Genomic DNA, 24,857 nt, shown 5'->3' with positions numbered 1-24,857 from the left:
TTGATGCTGCACCTCCTCAATCAATTTCACAATAGCAGCTCACATATTTCTATCTTGACGGGTTTCCTTTAAAAGTTATGTTCTAAAAAAATATGTATGTTGCTCATCAGTAGTCACCTTATGCCAGTTTTATAAAATACAGATTATTTTTCTACTTTTTAATTAGCTATGCCAGTCACTTTGATGTCTGAGCAGTGACTTTGCTTTTCCAACTTTCAGATTGTGGGGAGGAAATATAAATAGGTCATGGAATTATATTGGCTGGATTAAATGTCAGGGCTTGACACAAGATTTGTGGCTTGGTAAGCAGCCTGAAAAATATAAACCAAAGATCAGACAGCCCTTTAGAAATCTATTTCTATGTTGATATTTAGGGTATTTGACAGGGTTTAAGTGATTGGCAATGCTGCTTATCTATAATGAAGACAGTTTAGGCATACTTGCTGTGTATCAGTATGGAACTACACTTATAAAAGAAATGAAATTGGTGTGTATAATTTTAGCTAACGGTGCTTTTAAAAGTTCCAATTTAAGATGATTTTAACTACATTTCCAATTCATGCTGTAGGTTGCCTGTAGGTAATGGTTTTTGCTGATGTTTTGACCTATTGATCAATATACATATTGTTTTGATTATGGTGAAATATTTGGCGTTTCAAATCTTGTACATGTATTCAATCATTGACAATTGTATCATGCATGCATGTGGTATATTTGAAAGGAAATTAAATTATATCTATAGCAAAACTCACAATGAAAAGCTAATGGAGGTTTACTCTTATTTCCTGTTTGGATGATAGCAAAACCATCTGTTCAGGGCCATAGACAGAAAGAAAACAAAAAAACAAAAAAAATAGTGCTAAAAATATTCAGGGCTAGGTGACAGTGTTGGTGTAAAGGCTCCCCCTTTGACCAACTGATACTTTCCCAGCAATCTCCTCCACACCTTACTATGTCACACCTGCCACCAAAATACCTGGCATTTGGTGTTACACCATCTTTAATGTGACAGGGTTTGACTATTAATAATTGACCACTAGGCATCATGGAAGGAGGTCACATGGAAGCGCCAAGTATTTTGCAATAGCTGTGATAGAGGAAGGAGTGGCAGGGGATCATTGAAAGGTCCAGTACCAATGGGTCATGGGTGCCTTTTAGACCCCATGCACATTGGGTGTGCATTGTACTTTGATGCTTAGGTGCAGGCAGAAGGCACAGTCGCACTGCCCAGCTCCACTTCCAGCAGCCTGTAAAACACTATGAGAGGTTGAAAGCTTTTGCAGCTGGATGGGGCTGTACAGTACACTGAGCAGTACTAATGTTTAGGGCAGTATGCATCAGAGCCGAATGCACAGAACACAGACCTTTAAGGTTCAGGGCATTTGTCCCTTGGTGCATACTGTCCTAAACGTTAGTACCACTCGGGCTTCTTTGCCTTCCTCCATCCACTGCTTTTTCTTTACCTAACTACCTTACCTATATAACCACCTCCATCTCTGAGCACAACCCCCCATCCCAAAAGGAACACATTACAATCAACATATTGATGTAGCTTATTAATGACAGTGACAGAATTACATCATACTAAGCTTTTCTTCAACTATGTTATAAATGTATTACTTAACTTATTACATATTACTTATTACATAAACTCATTATATAAACTTATTGCTGCAAAACGTAATAATATTTTTTAATATTTTCGTATTTATATTTTTCAATATTTTCAGTTTTCTATAAACCCTAATGCCCGTACACACGGTCAGACATTGATCGGACATTCCGACAACAAAATCCTATGATTTTTTCCGACGGAGGTTGGCTCAAACTTGTCTTGCATACACACGGTCATACAAAGTTGTTGGAAAATCCGATCATTCTGAACGCGGTGACATAAAACACGTACGTCGGGTCTATAAACGGGCAGTAGCCAATAGCTTTCATCTCTTTATTTATTCTGAGCATGCATGGCACTTTGTGCGTTGGATTTGTATACACACGATCGAAAATTCCGACAACGGATTTTGTTGTCGGAAAATTTTATAGCCTGCTCTCAAACTTTGTGTGTCAGAAAATCCGATGGAAAATGTGTGATGGAGCCCACACACGGTAGGAATTTCGGACAACAAGGTCCTATCACACATTTTCCGTCGAAAAATCCGACCGTGTGTACAGGGCATTACACTGTTGTACATATAAAAGATATGAGCCAAGAACGAATGCACTGTTTTATCATGGTTACATGATAGTTTACGTTTTGGGGCTTTTCAAGATGTGAAAAGAGATCACACAAACACTTGTCGGTAAAGTCAAACTGTATATAACATTTAATTAAATAATAATAGATAAATATAACAAATGTAATTATATTGGAAAATGTAACAAGAATACTTAGCTACAGATGCCTTTTTCCAAGGAGTCCTCTGCTTCCAGCTTGGCAAATTATCAAATCAGGTTCATGCTTGCCCTGGTACGGGACTAGTTTATTACAATTTTGGCTGTGGTATATACAGGACTAGTGGGTAAGTAATGACCCATCATAACCTTTGGAAAGTGATATTACCTTTTAAGGAAGATAACACATTCCTGAAAGTGCTTGGTCATTTTGTCAGTTCGTAATGACATTCCTGGGGTATGAAGTCAGTTAAGGTAACCAGGCTTAGGATTCATTCTTAGATATTGGTAAACCAATAATAATAAGGAAATTTGAAGTTTCCCATCATGCACTGTTCTATATTGTTTACAAAAAGAATAAACATTTACTGAAACAGAAATAATAATAAGCAGTTATGACCTCCTACAAAGCTTCCACAAATCAGAATAGAATAGATCGGTAGAAGGAGGTTGTAGTGTGGCTATTTCTACTGCCTGTAACTTTTAACATTAGCATTAGCATTCTAACTTCAACTTAGAAGACTCCCGAAAAATGTTTCTGCATCTGACGTAGTGTGAACAATAAGCTTGTAGCAAAGCAGAAAGTAAAGTGTAGAAATTCACAACAGCTACTCAGTAACTGAACATTACATCTCATCACTGTTTGTTGCAATGCTTTACTTGATAACCCCGTCAGAATACAATTGTCAAGTATATAATGTAAATGAAATGTGAAATTTGCAATGCATTCAAATTATAATATTTAACTTATTTAGTTAATGCATGCACTTACTTTGTTTTAAATTTACTCTCTTCAACAGGGTGTGCCTTCTTTATCATTTGGGCAACTCTTTTCCGCTGTGCTTTGGATATAATGGTTTGGAATGCAGTTTTCCTGGGGATTAATTTTATGCATTTTATATATCTGGTATATAAGAAAAGACCAGTAAGTAAAAAAATAAGAGCTCAAATAGCTTGGTTTGCTGTTTTTTCTCCCTTAAAACCTGGTGTAGAAAATCTAATCACTAGCAAGTATGGCGGAGTGCTATATTACCAATTTGCATTTATTTCATGGGTTTTTTTTGGTTTCTTGACATAATTTATACACTTACACTAGAATTCTGCCTTGGAAGTATTTGCAGTGCTTTTTTCTGTATATTAAAGTGCACCTGTTCAGGATATGGACATTAAATTACTGTATTTAAATATTTTTAACAAGCCATAAAAGTTAACAAGCCATCCCTGACCTCTCTAACTGCTTATAATGTGAAGAAGTTTGTTCTTAAAGCGGATCTCCACCCGATTTTAAAACAATAGCTGAAGAGGATTACCGCAATGTCCTGATGACAAAACATGACTTTTTTTTTCCACAATACCTTTGTTGTTGTTATTATGTTTTTGTCTTCCAGGATGTACAGCCTGCGGATATGGGCGTGTTTACTGCAGCTAAATCGTCACTTCCTATGAGCCGCACTGGCTCCTGGGAGTTTGTGTCATTGTTCCCAGGAGTCACTGCGGTGGCCTGGCGTGAGTTATCTCGAGATTTCAATCCTGGAAGCTTATCTCCATTGCCATCACAACGGGGCGGGACTTCCTACGACGCCGCTCGTTGTGATATAAAAATGGGGGGAGGTTGGGACTTTATATGAAGCACCCTAAGGTGCCTCCATCCCGCGGGACTTTATATGAAGCACCCTAAGGTGCCTCCATCCCTGTATAGCGTCATAGGAAAGGGAAGTTGGGACTTTATATGAAGCAATTGAGTAGTGGAGGGGGATTACAATATAAACATATTTATTTAATAGCATGGGTCTACATACATTAAAAAATATTTCACATCATATATACACAAGAGGCGTGCACAAGGGCTGAGTATGTAGAGTGGAAAAATATATGCATAACATCATATGGTCAGAATAATGAATCTATATATACATAAGAATAACATGTCTGTGCCAATAGCAGCAGGCCTAATACCGGCACATGCACCCACATGGTACATCTGTATCCACCAGATGGTATAAAAAACATCATGTATTCATAATAAATAAATAAATAAATCTCAATCCGTATGGGGTATATGGCTGCGGCATCAAAATAAAGCTCTACGCGTTTCGTGGGTTTTCCCACTCGTCAGGAGTGGATGAGTCAGGCATTTCTATGGAATAAAAAGATTTAAGGAACCGTACTTCTCAGAAAAATTCAAAAATGTTGTTTCTGTTGATATAGATGGTTAACCACTAACACTCACCAACCCAGGCATAGACCGCAAAGTGGGGTGATCGGTGCAGGGTTGGACGAGAATATGGCCTCAACGCGGGAGCTGAGGCGGCATAATACAGGAATGCAGCATCAGATGGGACAAGAGCTTGAGGTGTGGATGAGAGCTCCATGTGGCCAAAAAGATGGTGTATAACTCCATGGAGCAAGGATATCTGGGAACAAAATATTTGATATATGTGTAAATATAGTAATATTAATCATGGTGATAATATATAGTAAGAGATAGTAATACCAATGGGTGAACCCAGTATAGCTCCATATAAGAAGTTTATAAATAATATGGAAAAAGTAGGGAAGGTACGAATGGTGCCCAAGAATGTGGAAGTGTCTGTGTGTAAAAGTGATGAACATGACGATACGGCAAATTGTGGTGTGAATGCTGATGGAAATACCAATGTGCAATAAAGAGCAAGTAGTATGGACAGAAGACTGATCCACCAAAAGAGGGAAAGGAGAAGAAGGTAAAGGTTGAGAAAGCAAAAGAAAACGCCAACCCTAATGCTGTAACAAAGGAACCCCCAGCAGATCATATAGCTGGTGTGTAGAGACCTCACAGGGAGACTAGTCAAATTAGACAGCTCACCTAAATGGGGGATGTAATTATGCCGCCAACGCCACGCCAATGAACCAATGGAGGAGAGGGAGCCGCACCTGAAGTGAGTGATACACTCTGCAACAAGCGCGGAGACCTCCCCATATCAGGACAAGAGATGTTATGGCTAGATGCCGGCGCCATGACTTCATTTCTGACGTCACATGCACGGAGTGAAGCCGCCACTCGTTGTGATGGCAACCGGAGCTGTTGACGGCGCTCCGATGTCAGTCTACTGCGCATGTGCGAGATCGGGAATAGAACGGGCGGTGCATGCTGGTCGATCAGACGCTCCGTATCCCGGAAGAGGATGCTTGTGGGCTTCACATGCCCACAGGCAAGATGACAACCGTCTGTATCAGAATTTATAACTTTCTTTATTAGGAGAAAACGGACAGCACTGATCCTTAAAAACGGAACAAGTGAGTTTATCATAGATCCATATATATATTCATAGATCCTAATCTTTGTCATGTAATCTTTGCCAAAAAAAAAAAATCTCGGAGATAGTGGAACCCCACTTTAAAGACCCTCAAAGATTACAACAAAGACTATGAAGTTATTTTGTAACAGCTTAGAAACATCTAATGCCTTTTTATATTAGAGGGCTGGCAGGCCTCCAAGATTCTGGTGTCATAGAAAAAAATAGGTTCACACTTCATCAAGCTTTTTTGTAGCTTTTTGTTTTAATGAGTATTTGTCAACATTTTTTTTAAGAGTTTCTGGGCTTGAGTGTTGTTGTTTTAACCAGTAGAAAGCTAGGTAATAGGAGAAAGATAGTAGAAAAGTTGTGAAAAAAAAAATGTGCAATTTTCAGGCACTCTCATTGAAATCTGCCCCAAAGAGACTCTCATACTTTTTTCGAGCTTCAAACAACAAGTGACACGACACTTAGGTGTGAATAGGCACTTTGAATATAATAGAAATCTCAATGTTGAGCATGGAGGCACTTCAGGAATTGCTGGTTCCAATTGCTCAGGTGTGAATTGAACCTAAGATTTGTGTGCTTTTATGTGAACTTTTAAGACAAATTTTTGCACAATACATATAACTGCAGAGATGAATAAGGGCTTGTTTTAATCACTTGCCACCCCATCACAGTACATTTGCTGCGGCAAGGTGGCAGCTGCAGGTTCAGTCATGTATATATACATGATTCTGCCTCTTCTGGGTTAGGAGCATGCGGTGCGTATGCTGGGGTGCTTAGCACGTTCCTCCTGTTACCATTAACCGGTAACCGGGTAATAATGTGACCGATATTATTAGTTATAGCGATCACATGATAACAGTGTAAACAACCCAGTAATAGTTTACTGGGGAATGTTCATTTTATTGTGCTCAATGTTAAGCTAAAAATCACTGAGTGTTTAGTACTACTTTAAGGACCAGGTGACAGGCATTCTTATTTAGGCTTTAATCACATATCAATAACCTTCGTCTTATTACTTCTGACAATGTATTGCATTACTAATTTGTCAAACAAATATGATGGCTGCATTACTTTTTTCCTTTTCTAGATCAAGATAGAAAAGGAGCTGAAAGGTATCTATCACAAAATGTTTGAGCCTCTTCACGTGCCCCCGGAGCTGTTCAAGAGACTCACTAGCCAGTTTTGCAGGATTCAGACCTTACCAAAGGGACAGACCTATGCAATAGAGGATAAAACATCTGTAGACGACCGCTTAAGTATACTGCTGAAAGGAAAGTAAGTTTTCCGATAACTTGAGCATCTGCTATTTCTATAATTAAAAAATGTTGTTACTTTGTATTATTACGTTAAACCTTTCTTTGTAACAACTCTGGCTGGTGTTCATTTTAGTGAATTTAGTTTTTTTTTTCTTATTTATCTAGTTATATCTGATGCTAGTCAACAAATACAATCAGTTCTTTTAACCCTTTCATGACTAAGCCTATTTTTGAAATTTGGTGTTTACAAGTTAAAATCCGTATTTTTTGCTAGAAAATTACTTAGAACCCCCAAACATTATATATATTTTTTTAGAAGAGAGTCTAGAGAATAAAATGGCGATTGTTGCAATATTTTTTATCACACGGTATTTGTGCAGCTGTGTTTTAAACGCAAATTTTTGGAAAAGTGACACTTTCATGAATTTTAAAAAATCCAAACAGTAAAGTTACCCCAATTTTTTGTATAATGTGAAAGATGATGTTACGCCGAGTAAATAGATACCAAACATGTCACCCTTTATAATTGCACGCACTCGTGGAATGGCGACGAACTACGGTACCTATGAATTTCCATAGGCGATGCTTTAAAAATTTTTTACGGTTACCAGGTTTAAGCTACAGAGGAGGTCTAGGGCTAGAATTATTGCTCTCGCTCTGACGATCGCGGCGATACCTCACATGTGTGGTTTGAACACCGTTTACATATGCGGGCGCGACTTCCGTATGCGTTTTCTTCGCTGCGCGAGCTCGCGGGGTCGGGGGCGCTTTAAAAAAATTTTTTTTTTTTATTTATTTTATTTATTTTTGTACTTTTATAAATTGTGTTTAAAAATTTTTTTTTTTTTTTTACTTTTATTGCTGTCACAAGCAATGTAAACATCCCTTGTGACAGTAATAGGTGGTGACAGGTACTCTTTATGGAGGGATGGGGGGGTCTAAAAGACCCCCCATCCCTCCTTTACACTTCAAAGTATTCAGATCGCCGAAAACGGCGATTCTGAATACTGTATACTTTTTTAAATTCGGCGCCATTGGCAGCCGAGTAAACGGGAAGTGACGTCATGACGTCGCTTCCGCATTTACAATTAGAAGGCTGGAACGAAGCCGCTCACAGCTTCGTTCCAGCCCGCCCCCAGCCGCCGGAGATTCCCGAATGGACACCGGGCCTCCCGATCGCACGGGAGGCCCGGTAACAGCGGCGGGAGGCGGCGGGAGGGGGGGGTGTCCCCTCCCGCTCCTCCGGTATAACAGCCGAGCGGCTTTTAGCCGCATCGGTTGTTATACTCGGGTAGCCGATCGCCCGCTGAAAACAACGGTACCGGGATGATGCCTGAAGCTGCGGGCATCATCCCGGTATAACCCCGGAAAGCCGAGTACGCATATGTGCGTTCGGTCGGCGGGAAGGGGTTAATTCTCTGTCTTAGGTAAGGTGTGATGTTTAAAGCAGTAATAAACCAGAAAACAAAAATGTGTTACATTTAAGCAATCCTTGGATGTTGTGGCTGTGTTAGTTTTCTTTTTTGAGGCCTGTTTTTCTTTTATTTCACCTGGTGATCCAGCCAGTAACACACTTCCTGTCTTAGGGCCAGTTTACACAGGAGAAAAACAAGTTTTTGTGCATTTCAATACTTTCTGTTTTACTTGCTGTTTTTGACAGCCAATTCAATTCAGTGGGCTGCTACACGCACGTAAAATGCAAAAAGTAGGCCCCCTTAGCACCTGATAGATTATATACATGTACAAGCTATTGGGATCTGAGCACAGGTATATGTTATTTTTGTTGCATTGCAGGTCAGTGACCAGACCTGAACATAGTGTCTCTCCCTCAATTTGTGTCTGTTTGCTCCATGTTGGCATTGTGTCCACTGTAGCACTTGTATTGTGCAGAGCAGGTTAGCCATAGAGGGATTACTTTGATGCAGTTCGCCAGCTTAACCATGTATTGTAATATGCATGAACTTAAAATCCATGTTTTTTTATTGCAAAACTTGCTATAAAGGGTATATAGCAGTACGCAGAGGGTTCACCCAGAATATTTAGTGCAAAAAGTAGGCCAGGCATGGCTTTTAACCATGTTTTGCTTCTTGGCACTGCGTTACTTTAACTGACAGTTGCGCAATCATGCGACGCTGTGCACAAATTACATTAATATAATTTTTTTCACACAAATAGAGCTTTCTTTTGGTGGTAATTGATTGCCACTGGGTTTATTTTTTGGGGCTATAAACGAAAAAATACAACATTTATTAAAAAAAACCCAATATTTTTTACTTTCTGTTAGAGCAAATTGAGAATATCTGTATAATTTTCTAAATCCTCTCTTATACCCAGTGAAGTGAACAGCCCCAGATGATACACAGAGATGAAACAAATCTCCCTACATAAGTTTTACATGTATATCTGTTGTCTTCAACTGTATATATCCTTTAGAAAGTGCTCTTCGTGTTACAGATTTTCTCTTGCTGGTTAAGACTGCAGAGCAGCCTGGGTACACAGCCAAGACAGCTGATTGGGGGAAAGGCACACACCCCCTCTCCTCATAGGTAGAGACTTTCAGCTTTGTTCATTGTATAGTTCAGGGCTCTGCTAATCTATTTATAGCAGAAGAACAGAGCAGGAGACAGCTACGGGACATAATGCTTTGAAGAGAGATAACAAAACACTGCAGATATACAGTACGTGCCTAGCTCAAATTGAATCGGGTTTACATCCACTTTAAAGCGGGATTCCGTCCCTGAAAAAAAAATGTAAAAGTCAGCAGCTACAAACACTAGCAACTACTAAACACGCTACAAATAAGTACTTACCTGTCGTGGGTGCCCACGATGTCGGCCACCCGAGGCCGCCCCGTCCCTCGGCTCTCGGGTCCCGGCACCGCCATCCTAAGGGAAACAGGCAGTGGAGCCTTGCGGCTTCACTGCCAGTTTCCTACTGCGCACACGCGAGCGGCATGGCGATCTGTGAATGGCCCTGTGGTGTTCTGGGAACACACACAGTTCCCAGAAGGCAACGGGGCCGCTCAGCTAGGAGCAGAACACGCCGCGGAATAGGAAGAGGCAGATTAGAAAGAATGCCTAGCAACAAGGATTCAGGTAAGTTTAATTTTTTTTTTTTCAAATGTTTTTTTCAAATTTTTTTTAGGATTTTTGGTGAATTTTTTTTTTCAGGGTGGCCCTCCACTTTAATATGACAGTGTGCATGGCATACATAAGCCAAACAGCCAGGGAACCTTGCAAATTAAGGGTGGAATGGAGAGCAACTGTTGGAATGCCCTCCTACTTTATCTTTTATAACTTTAAATGTTTAACAGACCACAATTCTTTGTAGTCGGCTACATATATTCAGTAGCGTTCATCATCGTTTTTGGAGTGTTTTTAATATGTAATCCGAAACTATGTCAGGAAGCGAAAATAATCTTATTTATCTTGGCTTTGCATGTTTTGTGTATGCACAGGAAATAGTTCCTAATGACAGATTTAATCCTTGTTAAAAATGTAAGCTATTTTTTTTTCTGTGCACCTAAAACACATAAATACAGTGCCTTGAAAAAGTATTCACACCCCTTGACATTTTCCACATTTTGTCATGTTACAACCAAAAACGTAAATGTATTTTATTGGTATTTTGTGTGATAGACCAATACAAGGTGGCACATAATTGTGAGGTGGAAGGAAATGATAAATGGTTTTCAATTTTTTTTACAAATAAATATTTGAAAAGTGTGGTGTGCATTTGTATTTAGCCCCCTTTACTCTGATACCCTTAACTAAAATCTAGTGGAACCAATTTCCTTCAGAAGCCACCTAATTAGTAAATAGAGTCCACCTGTGTGTAATTTAACCTCAGCATAAATAGAACTTTAGTGAACAAACAGCATCATGAAGGCCAAGGAACACACCAGATGGGTCAGGCATAAAGTTGTGGAGAAGTTTAAAGCAGCAGAAAGAGCCTGGATCTAAAGCTTGGGCTAAGGAAGAGCCTGGCCTGGGCCCTGGAGGGTGGGTTCACAACATAAATGGGGACATTTATTGAATTGTCGCAAGTAATGCCGAAAAGGAGCAGAGAGACAGGTCGTGTGATAGATTTACTGCTTGTTTGGCTGTACTTCTCCTGTGGATCACAGCAGTGTAGATTGTTTTGCACTCCTGTAACCCATTTTCAGCTGACATCAGGCTGTCGGCTGACGTCACAGAGTCAGTTCTGACTGGGGAAAGATCGCAATCATATGGTCAGGATCTGCCCATGTGCACCCAGTCGCTGAGAGCCTGAGACAGTCACTAGCTCTTTGCTCAGGAAGCACTGAGAACTGGGTGATCGGAGGTGTTTGATTCCTCGGTTCTCAGCCTTAGAGCCAGCAGGGCACAGATGCAGCATCAACCTAGAGATTTCCATACCGCTCTTGTAATTACCCAACATCTCTTTCCTGCTATCTGGCCCACATGACAATTAGGCCCTTATTCACATGGAGCATATGCATCCATGCCCAGTGTGATGGCTGTGTACCGCGTGGGGATGCATGGTGTTCTGTGCATCTCTGTGCAGGCACTCCTGTCAAAGTCAATTGGGACGTGGCAGCTGGATGGACATAGTCAAATGTCAAAATTTGGCAGACAGGAAGGAATGCATGTATTCAAATGCACAGTGTCTGCATTCGGCTCTGTGCACCCACTTCTATAGGTAAAGCTCTCTGGTGGATGCAGATGCAGCAAAAAGTGGCTCAGCATACAGGACCTGTCTCAGCACCTGTCTGAATGAGCCCTTAGGGGAATTTATCAAAACTAGAGCAGACAGAATTAGGAACAGCTGTGCATGGCAACCGATCTGCTCATAGCTTTCATTTTCAAAGCTGAACAACTGAAGATAGAAGTTGATTGGTTGCCATGCTCAGCTGTTCCAGATTCTGACTGCACCAGTTTTGATAAATCCCCCTTCCTGTATTTTACATTTCTTACTCCTGACTACTGCATTCTAAGTACAGCACATTCTTTGTTAAAATGGTTGTATAGGCATAAGGTGTTTTTACCTTCATGCATTCTTTGCATGAAGGTAAAAACCCTTCTGTGTGCAGCAGCCCCCCCCCGCCCCACCTAATACTTACCTGAGCCCCCGCTCGATCCAGGAATGTCCTTGCATGGGCTTTTGGCAGCAGCAGGAGCCATTGTCTCCCACTGCTGTCAATCACAGCCAGTGAGTCAATCAGAAGATCGAGTGGGCGGGGGCGAGCCACTTTTCCATGTGTGAATGGACACAAAGAGCCGTGGCTTGGGAGTGCGCCTGCTTTGATGCCCCCATAGCAAGCTGCTTGCTGTGGGGGCACCCGGCAAGAAGGAGGGTCCAGGAGTGCCAGTGAGGGACCGAGAAAGGGGAGGATCTGGGCTGCTCTGTGCAAAACCATTGCACAGAGCAGGTAAGTATACCATGTTTGTTATTTAAAAAAACAAGAATTTAATATCACTTTAAGGTTAGCTGTGTGTAGTAAAGGGTGTGCAAAAGAACAGTTTTATTTTATTAAAATGAGTGTACTTAGGTTTGTACTGTCTGTTACATACTCACTTGTGGCACAGTCATTAAAGCATATGGCCATTTAAGCCCCTCCCACTGTTGATGCAATCTGATCACACCCACAGTATTGACAATGTGCCACTATATTGTCACTTAACATTTTTCTTGGGGGGTTTGAAAAAAATGACTAGCCCCGGGTGCCAGATGTGCTAGCTACAGCACTGCTATGGACAAACACAACATGGGGACAAGTAAGCGGCTTACTATGGGGGCACTTGACAGGGCGGAAGCCAGGATAACCGGTGGGGGACCCCAGAAGAGAAGGATCAGGGCTGCTCTGTGCAAAACCATTGCACAGAGCAGGTAAGTATAACATGAAAATATATGTTTAAAATCGACTTAACTACAGTGCATCCGGAAAGTATTCACAGCGCTTCTCTTTTTCCACATTTAGTTATGTTACAGTCTTATTACTAATTGGATTAAATTAATTATTTTCCCCAAAATTCTACAAACAATACCCCATAATATCATCGTAAAAGAAGTTTGTTTGAAATCTTTGCAAATTTTTTTTAAATAAAAAAAGGAAAAATCAAATGTACATAAGTATTCACAACCTTTGCCATGACACTCAAAATTTAGCTCAGGTGCATCCTGTTTCCACTAATCATCCTTGAGATGTTTCTGCAACTTGATTGGAGTCTACCTGTGGTAAATTCAGTTGATTGGACATGATTTGGAAAGGCACACACCTGTCTATATAAGGTCCCACAGTTAACAGTGCACGTCAGAGCACAAACCAAGCCATGAAGTCCAAGGAATTGTCTGTAGACCTCCGAGACAGGATTGTATCAAGGCATAGATCTGGTGAAGGGTACAGAAATATCACTGCAGCATTGAAGGTCCCAATGAGCACAGTGGCCTCCATCATCCTTAAATGGAAGAGGTTTGGAACCACCAGGACTCTTCCTAGAGCAGGCCGCCTGGCCAAGATAAGTGATAGGGGGAGAAGGTCCTTAGGGAGGTGACCAAGAACCTGATGTTCTCTCTGACAGAGCTCCAACGTTTCTCTGTGGAGAGAGGAGAACCTTCCAGGAGGACAACCATTCCTGCAGCACTCCACCAATCAGGCCTGTATGATAGAGTGGCCAGAAGGAAGCCACTCAATAAAAGGCACATGACAGCCCACCTGGAGTTTGCCAAAAGGCACTTGAATGACTCTCAGACCATGTGAAACAGAATTCTCTGATGAAACAAAGATTGACCCTTTTGGCCTGAATGGCAAGTGTCATGTCTGGAGGAAACCAGGCTCATCACCTGGCCAATACCTTTCCTACAGTGAAGCATGGTGGAGGCAGCATCATGCTGTGGGGATGTTTTTCAGTGGCAGGAACTGGGAGACTAGTAAGGATCGAAGGAAAGATGAATGCAGCAATGTACAGAGAAATCCATGATGAAAACCTGCTGTGGACCTCAGACTGGGGTGAAGGTTCATCTTCCAACAGGTCAACGACCCTAAGCATACAGCCAAGATAACAAAGGAGAGGCTACAGGACAACTCTGTGAATGTCCTTGAGTGGCCCAGCCAAAGCCCAGACTTGAACCCAGTTGCACATCTCTAGAGAGATCTGAAAATGGCTGTGCACCAACGCTCCCCATCCAACCTGATGGAGCTCGAGAGGCCCTGCAAAGAAAATTAGGAGAAATTGCCCAAAAATAGGTGTGCCAAGCTTGTAGCATCATACTCAAAAAGACTTCAGGCTGTAATTGGTGCCAAAGGTGCTTCAACAAAGTATTGAGCAAAAGCTGTGAATACTTATGTACATGTGATTTTTTTCGTTTTTTATTTTTAATAAATTTGTAAAGATTTCTAACAAACTTCTTTCATTTTGTCATTATGGGGTATTGTTTGCAGAATTTTGAGGAAAATAATGAATTCAATCCATTTTGGAATAAGGCTGTAACATAAGAAGATGTGGAAAAAGTGAAGCGCTGTAAATACTTTACGAATGCACTGTATGTGCTAACTACAGCATAAATGGGATTTCCTAAAAAAATGTTCAACAAGGTCAGTTGTGGCTAATTAGGAGTTTAGTATTGTAACAAACAGTACCCTGTTTAGATTTGATTTATATTATTGTAAATGCCCTTAAGGAGCCTGAAAAGAAATCTGTATATAACCAGCAGCAAAGTATTTCAGTATTTATAATAAATCGGTATACATTTTGGGAATACTGTAAATATTCTGTTATCTTGTTTTTACACAATCAATCTTAGGATGAAGGTCTCCTATCGAGGTCATTTTCTTCATAACATATATCCCAATGCTTATATAGATTCTCCGGAATTCAGATCGACAGAAATGGAGAGAGGAGAAAAATTTCAGGTAACTTTCCATATCAGTTGTTTTGTATAGCCTTGAAGTCCAACAATGGCATGAGCTAATAAAAAATAAAAAGCAACTGTTTAATCCCCAATCCTCAGTGCACTGTATAGTCAAAATGTGTACTGTTCATAGCTGGTGTTGTAATATGCATATCTATTCTAGAGTTTTAGTAACTGAGCATTGCCTCAAAGATATCCACTTACGGTGCAGGAAAAGCAGGCACAGATTGGATGAGAGGATCCTTCAGCGGGCACCAACTACGTGCCCAAAAGAAAAAAAAACTAGTGGGGGGCTTTAAGTTCTACTTGTCAATGTCATACCTGCCTCTCAGCACCAAGCATCCTACCCCCAGGCCCCAAGCTATGTATTTCCCATCATTGATTGAACAGTCTGTACATTGCACAGCAATTTCAGCAAGTATGTGTACTTGGGTAATAGCTGCCACCTGGCTGCCATCTACCCTCTTCTGTTGTGCCTGTATCCTGTTGTTAGGCAGTGATGTAACTACCTACAGACCAAGGTCCTGACATCTGATTTACTGACCCCCCCTTCCCCCATCAGCACCCTCTGCAACACCCCAAAAAATCAGCCTGCATGAGCATGCCTTAGGAGCTGCAGAAGACTGCACTGCTGAACTGGCTGGCTGTTCAGGCCAAGCGTCCAGGAAGAAAAAGACGTGGTAGCAGCAGCCATCTTCTCTAAATAAGTGAATCAAGAATGGCTAAAGTATTCTCAATAACTTATAAAATATATAAAATCGCGCTAAATAGAAAACAGAATATGATTAACCAAAACCAGAATCAGATTTCATTCTCCCTGATCAGTGTTGTGATAATAAATCTTATATACTCCTGGTATCGATCTCCACCATCCACCACCAGCTCCTGTAGACCCCTCCGTACAAGGGATCTGATGAATGAAGAACAGCTCGGCATGAGTAGAGAAGAAAGCTGCAGCTGAGAGACTTCTCTATGGCCCAGGCAGCCCTTCCAAGACCCCCCCCCCCCCGGCCAGAGCAAGCGTGGCTACCTAGAGTCATTCGCTTTTGTTTCTTAAAGTGGAACTTTAGTCAGAAAATGTTGTCCTGCTAGATCACTTTAGACTGATAGAATTTATTTTGGGTTCACTTATTGCTGGCAAGGGGATTGTAGAGACAGTGGGATTGGGGAGTCCAGAATGAGACACGTGTCACAGACATTGTCCATCTTCTTCATCAATTAATAACTAAGCCTTATCTAACCAACTTACTGAAAAAAATATTTTGTCTTAAACCTGGATCATTAACTTGGGGGTCACTCCAGCATGTCCACCCCCAGCAGGGAGGGTCGCCGACCTGAAAGTTTTTCAGGACAGGCTTGGGAGAAGCCACGGACAGCCTACAAGTATGGCATCAAACAGAAGTTTCTTTTTCAAAACCCAAGCCGTGTTTTTACTGTACTGGGGACACTGGGATGCATGGTAATTTTATTGTAAAATTGAACTAACCCTTTAAACTACATTTTGAAATGTTGCATGTTTATGTAACTGAAGTTCAGTTTTGCTAATTTTATGGTGAGGCCAAGGATAAACATTATGTACTATGCAATGTACTGTATATATCATACTATGTTAGTTGTACAAAGAAGTGGCTGCATTGCTAGTAGTATTGTAGTATAGCTAGTGTTTTATGTTCATTATTTTACCTTTATTTTCGCTTCATATTATATCCACCTTTTTTTGCAAGGTTTTCCTACTTGAAACCTGACATATCTGAGACTTTAGCAGAAATCATACTATTTAGAAACCTCAGAATTTGCAACAGAACATTCCTGATTCTATCCCCAAATCAACAGATATCACACCAGCCATGATATAACACAGTGTTGGCCTCCAGTCAGCCCAGTAGCACAGCTACTGATTTCTGATTTCATCCCCAAGTCAACAAGCTAGGTATAAGCAAATGATATCCTCCAGCAGCAGTGTCTCGTTCTTGGTGCCATTCCTAGGTCCACATACACCAAGTAAGCTGTAACATGTAACTGTAGCGAGGTCCTACAGCAGCAGTGCTCTATTTCTGAAGCCATACCCCTGCCCAATGTTTGGCAAACAAGATGTAACACGGAGATGTCCTCCAGAAGTTGACAGCCTGGAGTTTTTGAGGCAGCCATACCACATTTTTCAAAATTGAGCCCAAAATTTGGCACGCCTTAAAGTCTAGTTCTGTATTTTCTTTTTTTCCTAAAAGGCTGACCCCCGAACCCAAATGCTAACACTGTATCAACTGACAACAAGCCAAACACAACAAGTGTTGAGGCCTAGTCTGAGATGAGTGCCAACATTTTGAAAAACTTGCTACCACAAGAAAACGTACAGAAAAATGTTGTAAAGGTATTTCAATTAATAGTATGGTGGTGCAGCAAGTCAAGAGCACTGTGTACCATCTTTCGTTTCACTGTAGACCACAGTATACCATTCTACTGTACTGCTTGAAACACGTTGCTGAATCCCCTATATTAGATAAAGTGAGTAGGGCTCATGAACCATGTCAGGGGTACAGCATACCTATTACCATCACATCCTCAATACTTGTACTCCAGTTTATTCTTTTCCCAAAACTGGCATGGGATATACATAAGGAATGGGACTTTTAAGGTGGATGATCTCTCAAAAGAATACAATTACAAACAAGATCCTTTATTATTGACCAGCCCTGGGCTGAACCACAGCCTTTTTTTTTGTTTTGTTATAAAAAGGCAATAATAGCCAGTACATGACTAAAAACAAGATAATCTAAAAGAAAACAAAGACAGATACAGATTACATAGATGATAGAACACAACCCCACTAAATCAACACACTGCTGTATATGTTGTCACATACTATATCAAAATGTTCTATAGGGGAATAATAACTTTATATCCCTTATCTCTTGGCCTTGAGTAAGCATAAATGCAAAAACAACAAATGTATTGAATTCTTCAGGGGAGAGTTGTTCAACACACTATTGTGATGTCTTAATAATTCCAAAGCAGGTCAGGTAGAAGACAACCCCACCACTGAGATAAAAACATTGATAAATAGATCCGCCCAGACCACTCAAAACCGTCCCTAGAAAGCATTATTTTATGGCTTCTATGGTTTTAAATCCCATGGCTTTAAAAACAGGTATGCAGTATTCCCATATGGGGATCTGTTATGCACAGACAGTGATCCTCCAGTGGTCTGTTGCAGAATTTAGATATGCACAGTGTATTCTGTTGTGTGGTCTGAGCGGTGAGTTAGGCCAGAAATCTACTTTCATGCTTTCACATGATATACAGTACATCTTTGTTTATCTCATTTCTGTTTATGCAAATTTTTGATATTGCTAGTCCAGTGTCACAGTGTATGCGAACACATAGATGTTTTACAGACCTGGCCAATGGTGTATATCAGTGGTTCTCAACCCTGTCCTCAAGTATCCCCAACAGGCCATATTTGCAGGTTTTCTTGCACAGGTGCTTTAAATCAGTGTCAATGGCTTGGTATTTTGAACAGCTATTTTATCTAAGAGAGATTACCAAAACATGGCCTGTTGGGGGTATTTGAGGACAGGGTTGAGAACCAGTGGTGTAAATGACCAAACTCCAAATTATAATGCTCAGGAATCCTTTTTAAAAGTGGAAACATTTGTGGAAGCATTTGTCGAAAGGCAAGCAGTACCCTTCTGGAGCATTGTTAATGCTGTAATTGAAAGCCCTTTACTTCAGAAAAGGCTCACAAAAGAAAAATTAATGCCTGAATTGTTACAGGATGGGCCGCTAGAATGATTTTAATATTATGTCTTCTATGTAGTGATTGATCAGTGGACAACCAACCTGAAAAAATGTCCCCACAAATGAAACAAATGTCCTATTTAGACCCCCAAATGATTTAGTCAAATGAAACACGTCCACAAAGTTGGTAGAGAAAGAACTATGATCAGATGTTTAGATTAGCCAGTTCTTTATAAATACCACAAGGTTAAAGCCCTTTGATGGGAAGGCCCACAGTTCCCACATTGTTGCACAGGGACTGTCCTCTATGTCTTCAGCTCTATCTTTCGCCAAAGTGATCTGTTAGGGACTGGGTGAAAAGCGTCTTCTAAGTTGCAGGGTCTGAGGTGATAAGCTGTAGGTGATGAAAAGTAAAATTCACTTGTTTGGAAAACGTAATCAATACCTGTACGAAGTGGAGAGCCTCTTGGTTGAGTAAAGAGGTCTGGAGTTCCTTCGCTGCAGCTGTGCTGGCTGTCTTTAAGCACTTTAGGCTGCCTGTGCTGTTTATGGATGGTAGGGGACTATTTGCACTGTAGCCCATCCAGTTGTGGAGCCCCCTGATGCCAAGCTATCACTGAGCTAAGCAGCTCCTTCTCTATGCTAGAGAGAGCCACCAATGTTTACCTTGCATGGTGGGCCTGTGTGCACCAGAGTGGCCTCACCTCCCCATTCACCCCTATAGAGACTGTGCTGGATGTCAGCAGAATCAATTGTGTGTCTGGGCACTTTTTGGCTGAAATGCAGCCTAGAGATGCCTCAAGATATTATTGCCTTACCACAGCTAAAACGCAGCTAAAGCAACTGCAAAAACGACCGGTGCTTTAGCGGCTTTTTTAGCAGCGCTTCAGATTAAGATTTTGGCAGAAGTGTTTGTGGGTACACCCTTATCCTATAAACATGTTAAGTGTACATTATTAATGTCAACATCTTGAGGACTGGGTAACGCAATGATTGCAGCTCAGTACCACTGGTCATCATCCTCATTATACTTGGTGACACTTGCCTGATGACATCCTTGATAAAGTTGCTCAATATCCATTATTCTTACTAGAGAGACATTGCTAAACTCTACATAACGAATGTCAACATCTTGAAGATTGGGTAATAGTGATTCCAGCTGTACCTGTACCATTGCTCATCGTATATAGTGACACTTGCTTGACCAATTACTGGTCATTCTTATTATATATAATGACACTTTCTTGACCAGTTACTGGGTATGTCATTTTAAATTCACCTGATATTAAGCTGCTGTTTACAGCTTGGGTGTTGTTTATTGGTCACAATAATGAAACCAGCTGAAATAAGTTGTCAAAATATATTTGCACAATTGTGTTTTAAATACAATGCAATGTATAATTCTTTTGTGTTAAGTTGCAGCATCAGAAATAATGGCATTGTTGTTGGGTAAATTCTTTACTTGTACTGTATTGATAATATTGATGGGTTGCCCAGGTGGGCCCCCATACCTAACTAACTTTTTCCATTGGGCCTCTGAGTAAAAGCAACAATTGTGTACCGTAATTATTTTCACTGTAGATTTAGTTCAGACTATATAAAAGTCAATGTGTGCCTTATGAAATGGTATACATTACCATGAAATGCAATTAATCGAATCTAGATTTTTAAATTTTTTTTAAAGAAAGTAATTGAACCTGTTTTCCCTTTTTACTTGTCTTAGGTCACAATCACAGCAGATGATAATTGTGCATATCTGTGCTGGTCTCGGGAGAGGCTAACATATTTTCTGGAGTCCGAACCATTCCTTTATGAGATATTTAAATATTTAATTGGTAGAGACATTACAAATAAGCTATACTCACTGAATGACCCCACATTAAGTGACAAGGTAAGGGTGTGTTTAACTTTTCTTGAACTGCTGTGAGAAGACTATTTACAGTTATTTGAATGACGCAAGTAAGGCCTTATTACATTGTAGAATTTTGTTAGCATTTTCATTCAGCTTTACAAAAGAGCCCACTATGCTGTCCCATAGCAGTACAGTGTGCTTAACCTGCTTACCAGCCAGGGTTTTTTTTTCTGTTTAACAAAAATGTAGTCCAAAACCATATTTAAAAGAAACTTCTTAAAATCCTATGTGGCCTGTGATGGCGCCCATCCTGTTGCCTATGAGGTTAGCGGCTACAACAGGAGAGAGTATACACTATGCATGTGTGGTTAAAAGAACTGAACTGCGCTCCTTCCCATGGCATTAAGAAGGGCTGGTCCCAACGGCAGCTTCATCCTTACAAGGAGTCGGAACTGAGCTATCACAGACTACAAAGGATTTTAAGAAGCTTCTTCTAAATGTAGTTTTGAACTACATACTTTAAACAGAAAGGGAACCGTGGCTTACAGTTAGATCTAGTACACTAGGCTGGTAAAGCTGAATTTACACTTTAATACAGATATGCTGACATGTAAAATATTCTGCATGTAGGCTTTCTTTCACAGCGCTGTATTAAGGAGAGCACAGCTTCAATGACATCAGCATTTTCTATCATTTGTTTGTAATCACGTGTATTGATTCATTTGTAATCACCTAGACCAAAATTATAAATCTCCCACCCCTTGAGTGCAACCCAGCAGCTGGAATACTTACTAAATCTCTCCTTGTTTCAGCGATCTTTGCTGTGCATGCCCATACAGTGTCTCCCAGCCTTTCTACTGAATATGTCCCTCTCAGGTCTTCCTCTTAGTGCACATGGAGCCCAGCCCAATTCATTTCTATGGGACATCCGTACTCATGGTAGCTTCCAGCGGTCCAGCAGGGTATGACTTCCCAATGAATTACATTGGGCCAAAGGTGCAGTTGTCTCTTAAAGCAAATTTAAAGGTGTTTTTTATAAACTAAAGAGAATGCTAAAAAGCTACATACTTACTAAGTTACATGTGTTTTAAAAAACAATGTACATTTTTTTATTTTTTTATTTATGAAGTGAACACATGATCTCTAGTTCTCTGTCTGTTAATGAGGCTGCAGCAGAATATCACTTCCACTAATATAATACCATGGCCAAAGTTGGCTGACAGTGCTACTTCCTGCTAGAGCTGCTGTCAGGCAGAAGGGTATGGGGCTGGGCAGGAAGTGTCAGCTCTGTGCTTTGAAATAGGCAGTGAGCATTGTCACCTTACTAAGTTTACTGTATACAGTGCTAGGGTAAACCATTTTTTCTACCATTATGCTATACCGATTTTAAACCGCCAGTCCAGCCAAGCATTTGTTTTTGGGTTTACAATAAAAAACCTGGTAGATTTTCTAACTCTTCCCCACTTTATTTAAACTTAAAAAAAAAAAAAAAAAGTTTGGCTAGACTAGGGGTTTAAAACATGTTTTCTGGGCTTTATGATTTTGTATTTTTTATGTTGGTCTTTAGGAAAATGTATGTTTTTGTTAAGGACTGCAAATGCAGTGAGAGTTTTTTTTTTTTCAGTAAGGTAAGCATAAAATAGTGCAGGGATATGCAATTAGCGGATCTCCAGCTGTTGCAAAAATACAAGTCCCATCATGCCTCTGCCTCTGGGTGTCATGCTTGTGGCTGTCAGTGTCTTGCTATGCGTCATGGGACTTGTAGTTCTGCAACAGCTGGAGGTCTGCTAATTGCATATCCCTGAAATAGTGCATATTAATATTTCACATTTACAGTACATTTGTAACCATGTGGTGGAAAATAGACACTTTTTTACGTTTACCTAGCTGTTTTTAACTGCACTACTGAACGAATCCTGTCTTTCACAGAGGTCAATAGCTCAAGTTCAAATTAGACACAGTGAAATGAGTCAAAGGAGTCAGTCTTTCCCTCCATGTATCAAACGGCACAGTAAAAACATTCTCTTTTCGAGTGTAGCGTTCTCTCTATAAAAAACAATATTACTCTTGGTGATTCAGCATCCTAAGTCAGCCCATCAGGGGTCAAAAATTATACAGCCCTGGGGCTGTAATTATATATGTATTTTTCACCATTATGTTAAATATGCTTAAGGAGGATGCGCTAACAGCAGAAAACTGCTAAAGCCTGCTTACAATTATATCAGAATCAAACAAATGACCCCTGCCCCCACCTATAACTGGCCTTCATAGCAAGGAGCACATGGAAGGGCTATCACATGAAAGACAAAAACAGAACATTCCATAGCTCAACTCACCAACCAGTCTGCCAACTGACCAAATTAACCTGTCCAACAGTCTGTGTTAAAAAGAGGGGTTTAGTTAGCACACATTTGCAAACGCATACATAAGCTGCAAGGCTCTTCACGGCACCCTGTGTATGTTTGCAGTCCTAACGAAACTGAATTTGTAAGCTTCTCCACAATGGAAGCACATGCATTAAATGGATAGATGAGGGGCAGGTGGGCCAATCCCCCTTAAAGGAAAAGGAGCACACTGGACACCCAGCAAGAGGGGGGTTGGGCTGCCTCCAGGCCCACCTGCCCCTCATCTATCCATTTAATGCATGTGCTTGCAAATGCATAGTTGCCAATAAAGTCCCGAATTTCCCGGAACATTCCCGGGATTTAGACCCTTTTCCTGGTTTTAGTGTTTCCCTGGAAATGTCCTGGGAAATCCCTTTTTTCATGATTTTTTTTTCTGGTAGAGGTCTGCGGCCGGCGGAGATAATGACAGACCCCCCCTCCTCTCTGTCAGATCCCCCTCTTCTCTGTCAGACCCCCCTCCTCTCTGTCAGACCTCCCTCCTCTCTGTCAGACCCCCCTCTTCTGTCAGACCCCTCCTCTTCTCTGTCAGACCCCCCTTCCTCTCTTTCAGACACCCCTCTTCTCTGTCAGACTCCCCTCTTCTCTGTCAGACCCCCCGTCCTCTCTGTCAGACCCCCCTCCTCTCTGTCAGACCCCCCTCTTCTCTGTCAGACCCCCCCTCCTCTTTGTCAGACCCCCCCTCCTCTTTGTCAGACCCCCCTCCTCTCTGTCAGACCCCCCTCTTCTCTGTCTGACCCCCCTCTTTTTTGTCTGACCCGTACAGCCTAAGAGCAGCCCTGTGAGTGAGTGCACCAGACCCCCCTCCTCTCTATCAGACCCCCATTCTTCTCTGTCAGACCCCCCTCCTCTCTGTCAGACCCCCCTCTTCTCTGTCTGACCCCCCTCTTTTTTGTCTGACCCATACAGCCTAAGAGCAGCCCTGTGAGTGAGTGCACCAGACCCCCCTCCTCTCTGTCAGACCCCCCTCTTTCACCTCTCTCCCCTCCTCCCCCCTTTCTCTCACCCCCCCTCGCTACTGCCTCTCTTTCACCTCCCTCTTTCCCTCCTCGGGCTGTATGGGGCCCCGATAATTTCTAACAGCAGCCCTGTGAGTGAGTGCACCAGTTTGGATGTGTCTTGACCTACCCCCAGTCATAGAGGGACCCCTACACTCCACACTGACCTACCCCCAGTCATAGAGGGACCCCCACACTCCACACTGACCTACCCTCAGACATAGATGGACCCCTACACTCCACACTGACCTACCCTCTGTCATAGAGGGACCCCTACACTCCACACTGACCTACCCCCTGTCATAGAGGGACCCCTACACTCCACACTAACCTACCCTCTGTCATAGAGGGACCCCTACACTCCACACTGACCTACCCCCTGTCAGAGGGACCCCCACACTCACCTACCCCCTATCATAGAGGGACCCCTACACTGCAACACTGCATACTGACCAACCTGAGATGTAAGGAGGCACTCCGCTGGGGACACCTGAGATGTAAGGAGGGACTCTACTGCGGACACCTGATGGCATCTGGTGGCAGGCGACATGACAAGTGACACACTCGGGGCTCCCACTGGTTCTGCATTATGGTGAGTTGAACTATTTAATTTTTTATTACAATGTAATAATAATGCGCTTTAATCACCCTGACACCATAACAACCATGGTGTCGGGATGATTGAAGCGCTAACACCAGGTGTTTGGAGTATATTTATTTGCTGATTGCTAAACTTTCTGAAATACACATATTTCTATTGTGGTGTAGGATCTGGGCCTTCTGTCCCTCCATCCCTTTCTTTCTCTTTCTTTCTTACTTTGTTTCTCCCTCCATCCCTCGTTCATCTCAGACTCTAACCACACCCCCTTTGAGTCACGCCCCTTTAAGCCACACCCACTATTCACGCAAACCATGGCCGTTTTTCGGTGGGGCGCTCTGAGCGCCGCATTTTTCTCTTTCCCTATGTCACACCTACTAATGCATGCCCCGCCCCCCTAATTATAAGGTTACTCCGCCTACAGCCAAAAAAGTGTCCCGAATTTTTT

General features: G+C 41.5%; 1 protein-coding gene across 3 annotated transcripts in view; it reads left to right on the top strand.

Annotated features, from left to right (window-relative positions):
* The window catches only part of POPDC1 (popeye domain cAMP effector 1), a 150,632-nt gene that overhangs the window by 80,827 nt on the left and 44,948 nt on the right, over nucleotides 1–24,857 (top strand). For all 3 annotated transcript variants that reach the window (XM_073627006.1, XM_073627007.1, XM_073627008.1), the window contains exons 3-6: nucleotides 3,195–3,319; nucleotides 6,766–6,953; nucleotides 14,717–14,825; nucleotides 20,283–20,450. In XM_073627006.1, the coding sequence (XP_073483107.1) occupies nucleotides 3,195–3,319; nucleotides 6,766–6,953; nucleotides 14,717–14,825; nucleotides 20,283–20,450 (590 nt within the window). The remainder of the gene's footprint in view (nucleotides 1–3,194; nucleotides 3,320–6,765; nucleotides 6,954–14,716; nucleotides 14,826–20,282; nucleotides 20,451–24,857) is intronic.

Source organism: Aquarana catesbeiana, linkage group LG04 (genome assembly GCF_042186555.1).
Source record: "Aquarana catesbeiana isolate 2022-GZ linkage group LG04, ASM4218655v1, whole genome shotgun sequence".
Lineage (NCBI taxonomy): Eukaryota > Metazoa > Chordata > Amphibia > Anura > Ranidae > Aquarana > Aquarana catesbeiana.
This window is presented reverse-complemented; position numbering and strand designations above follow the sequence as displayed.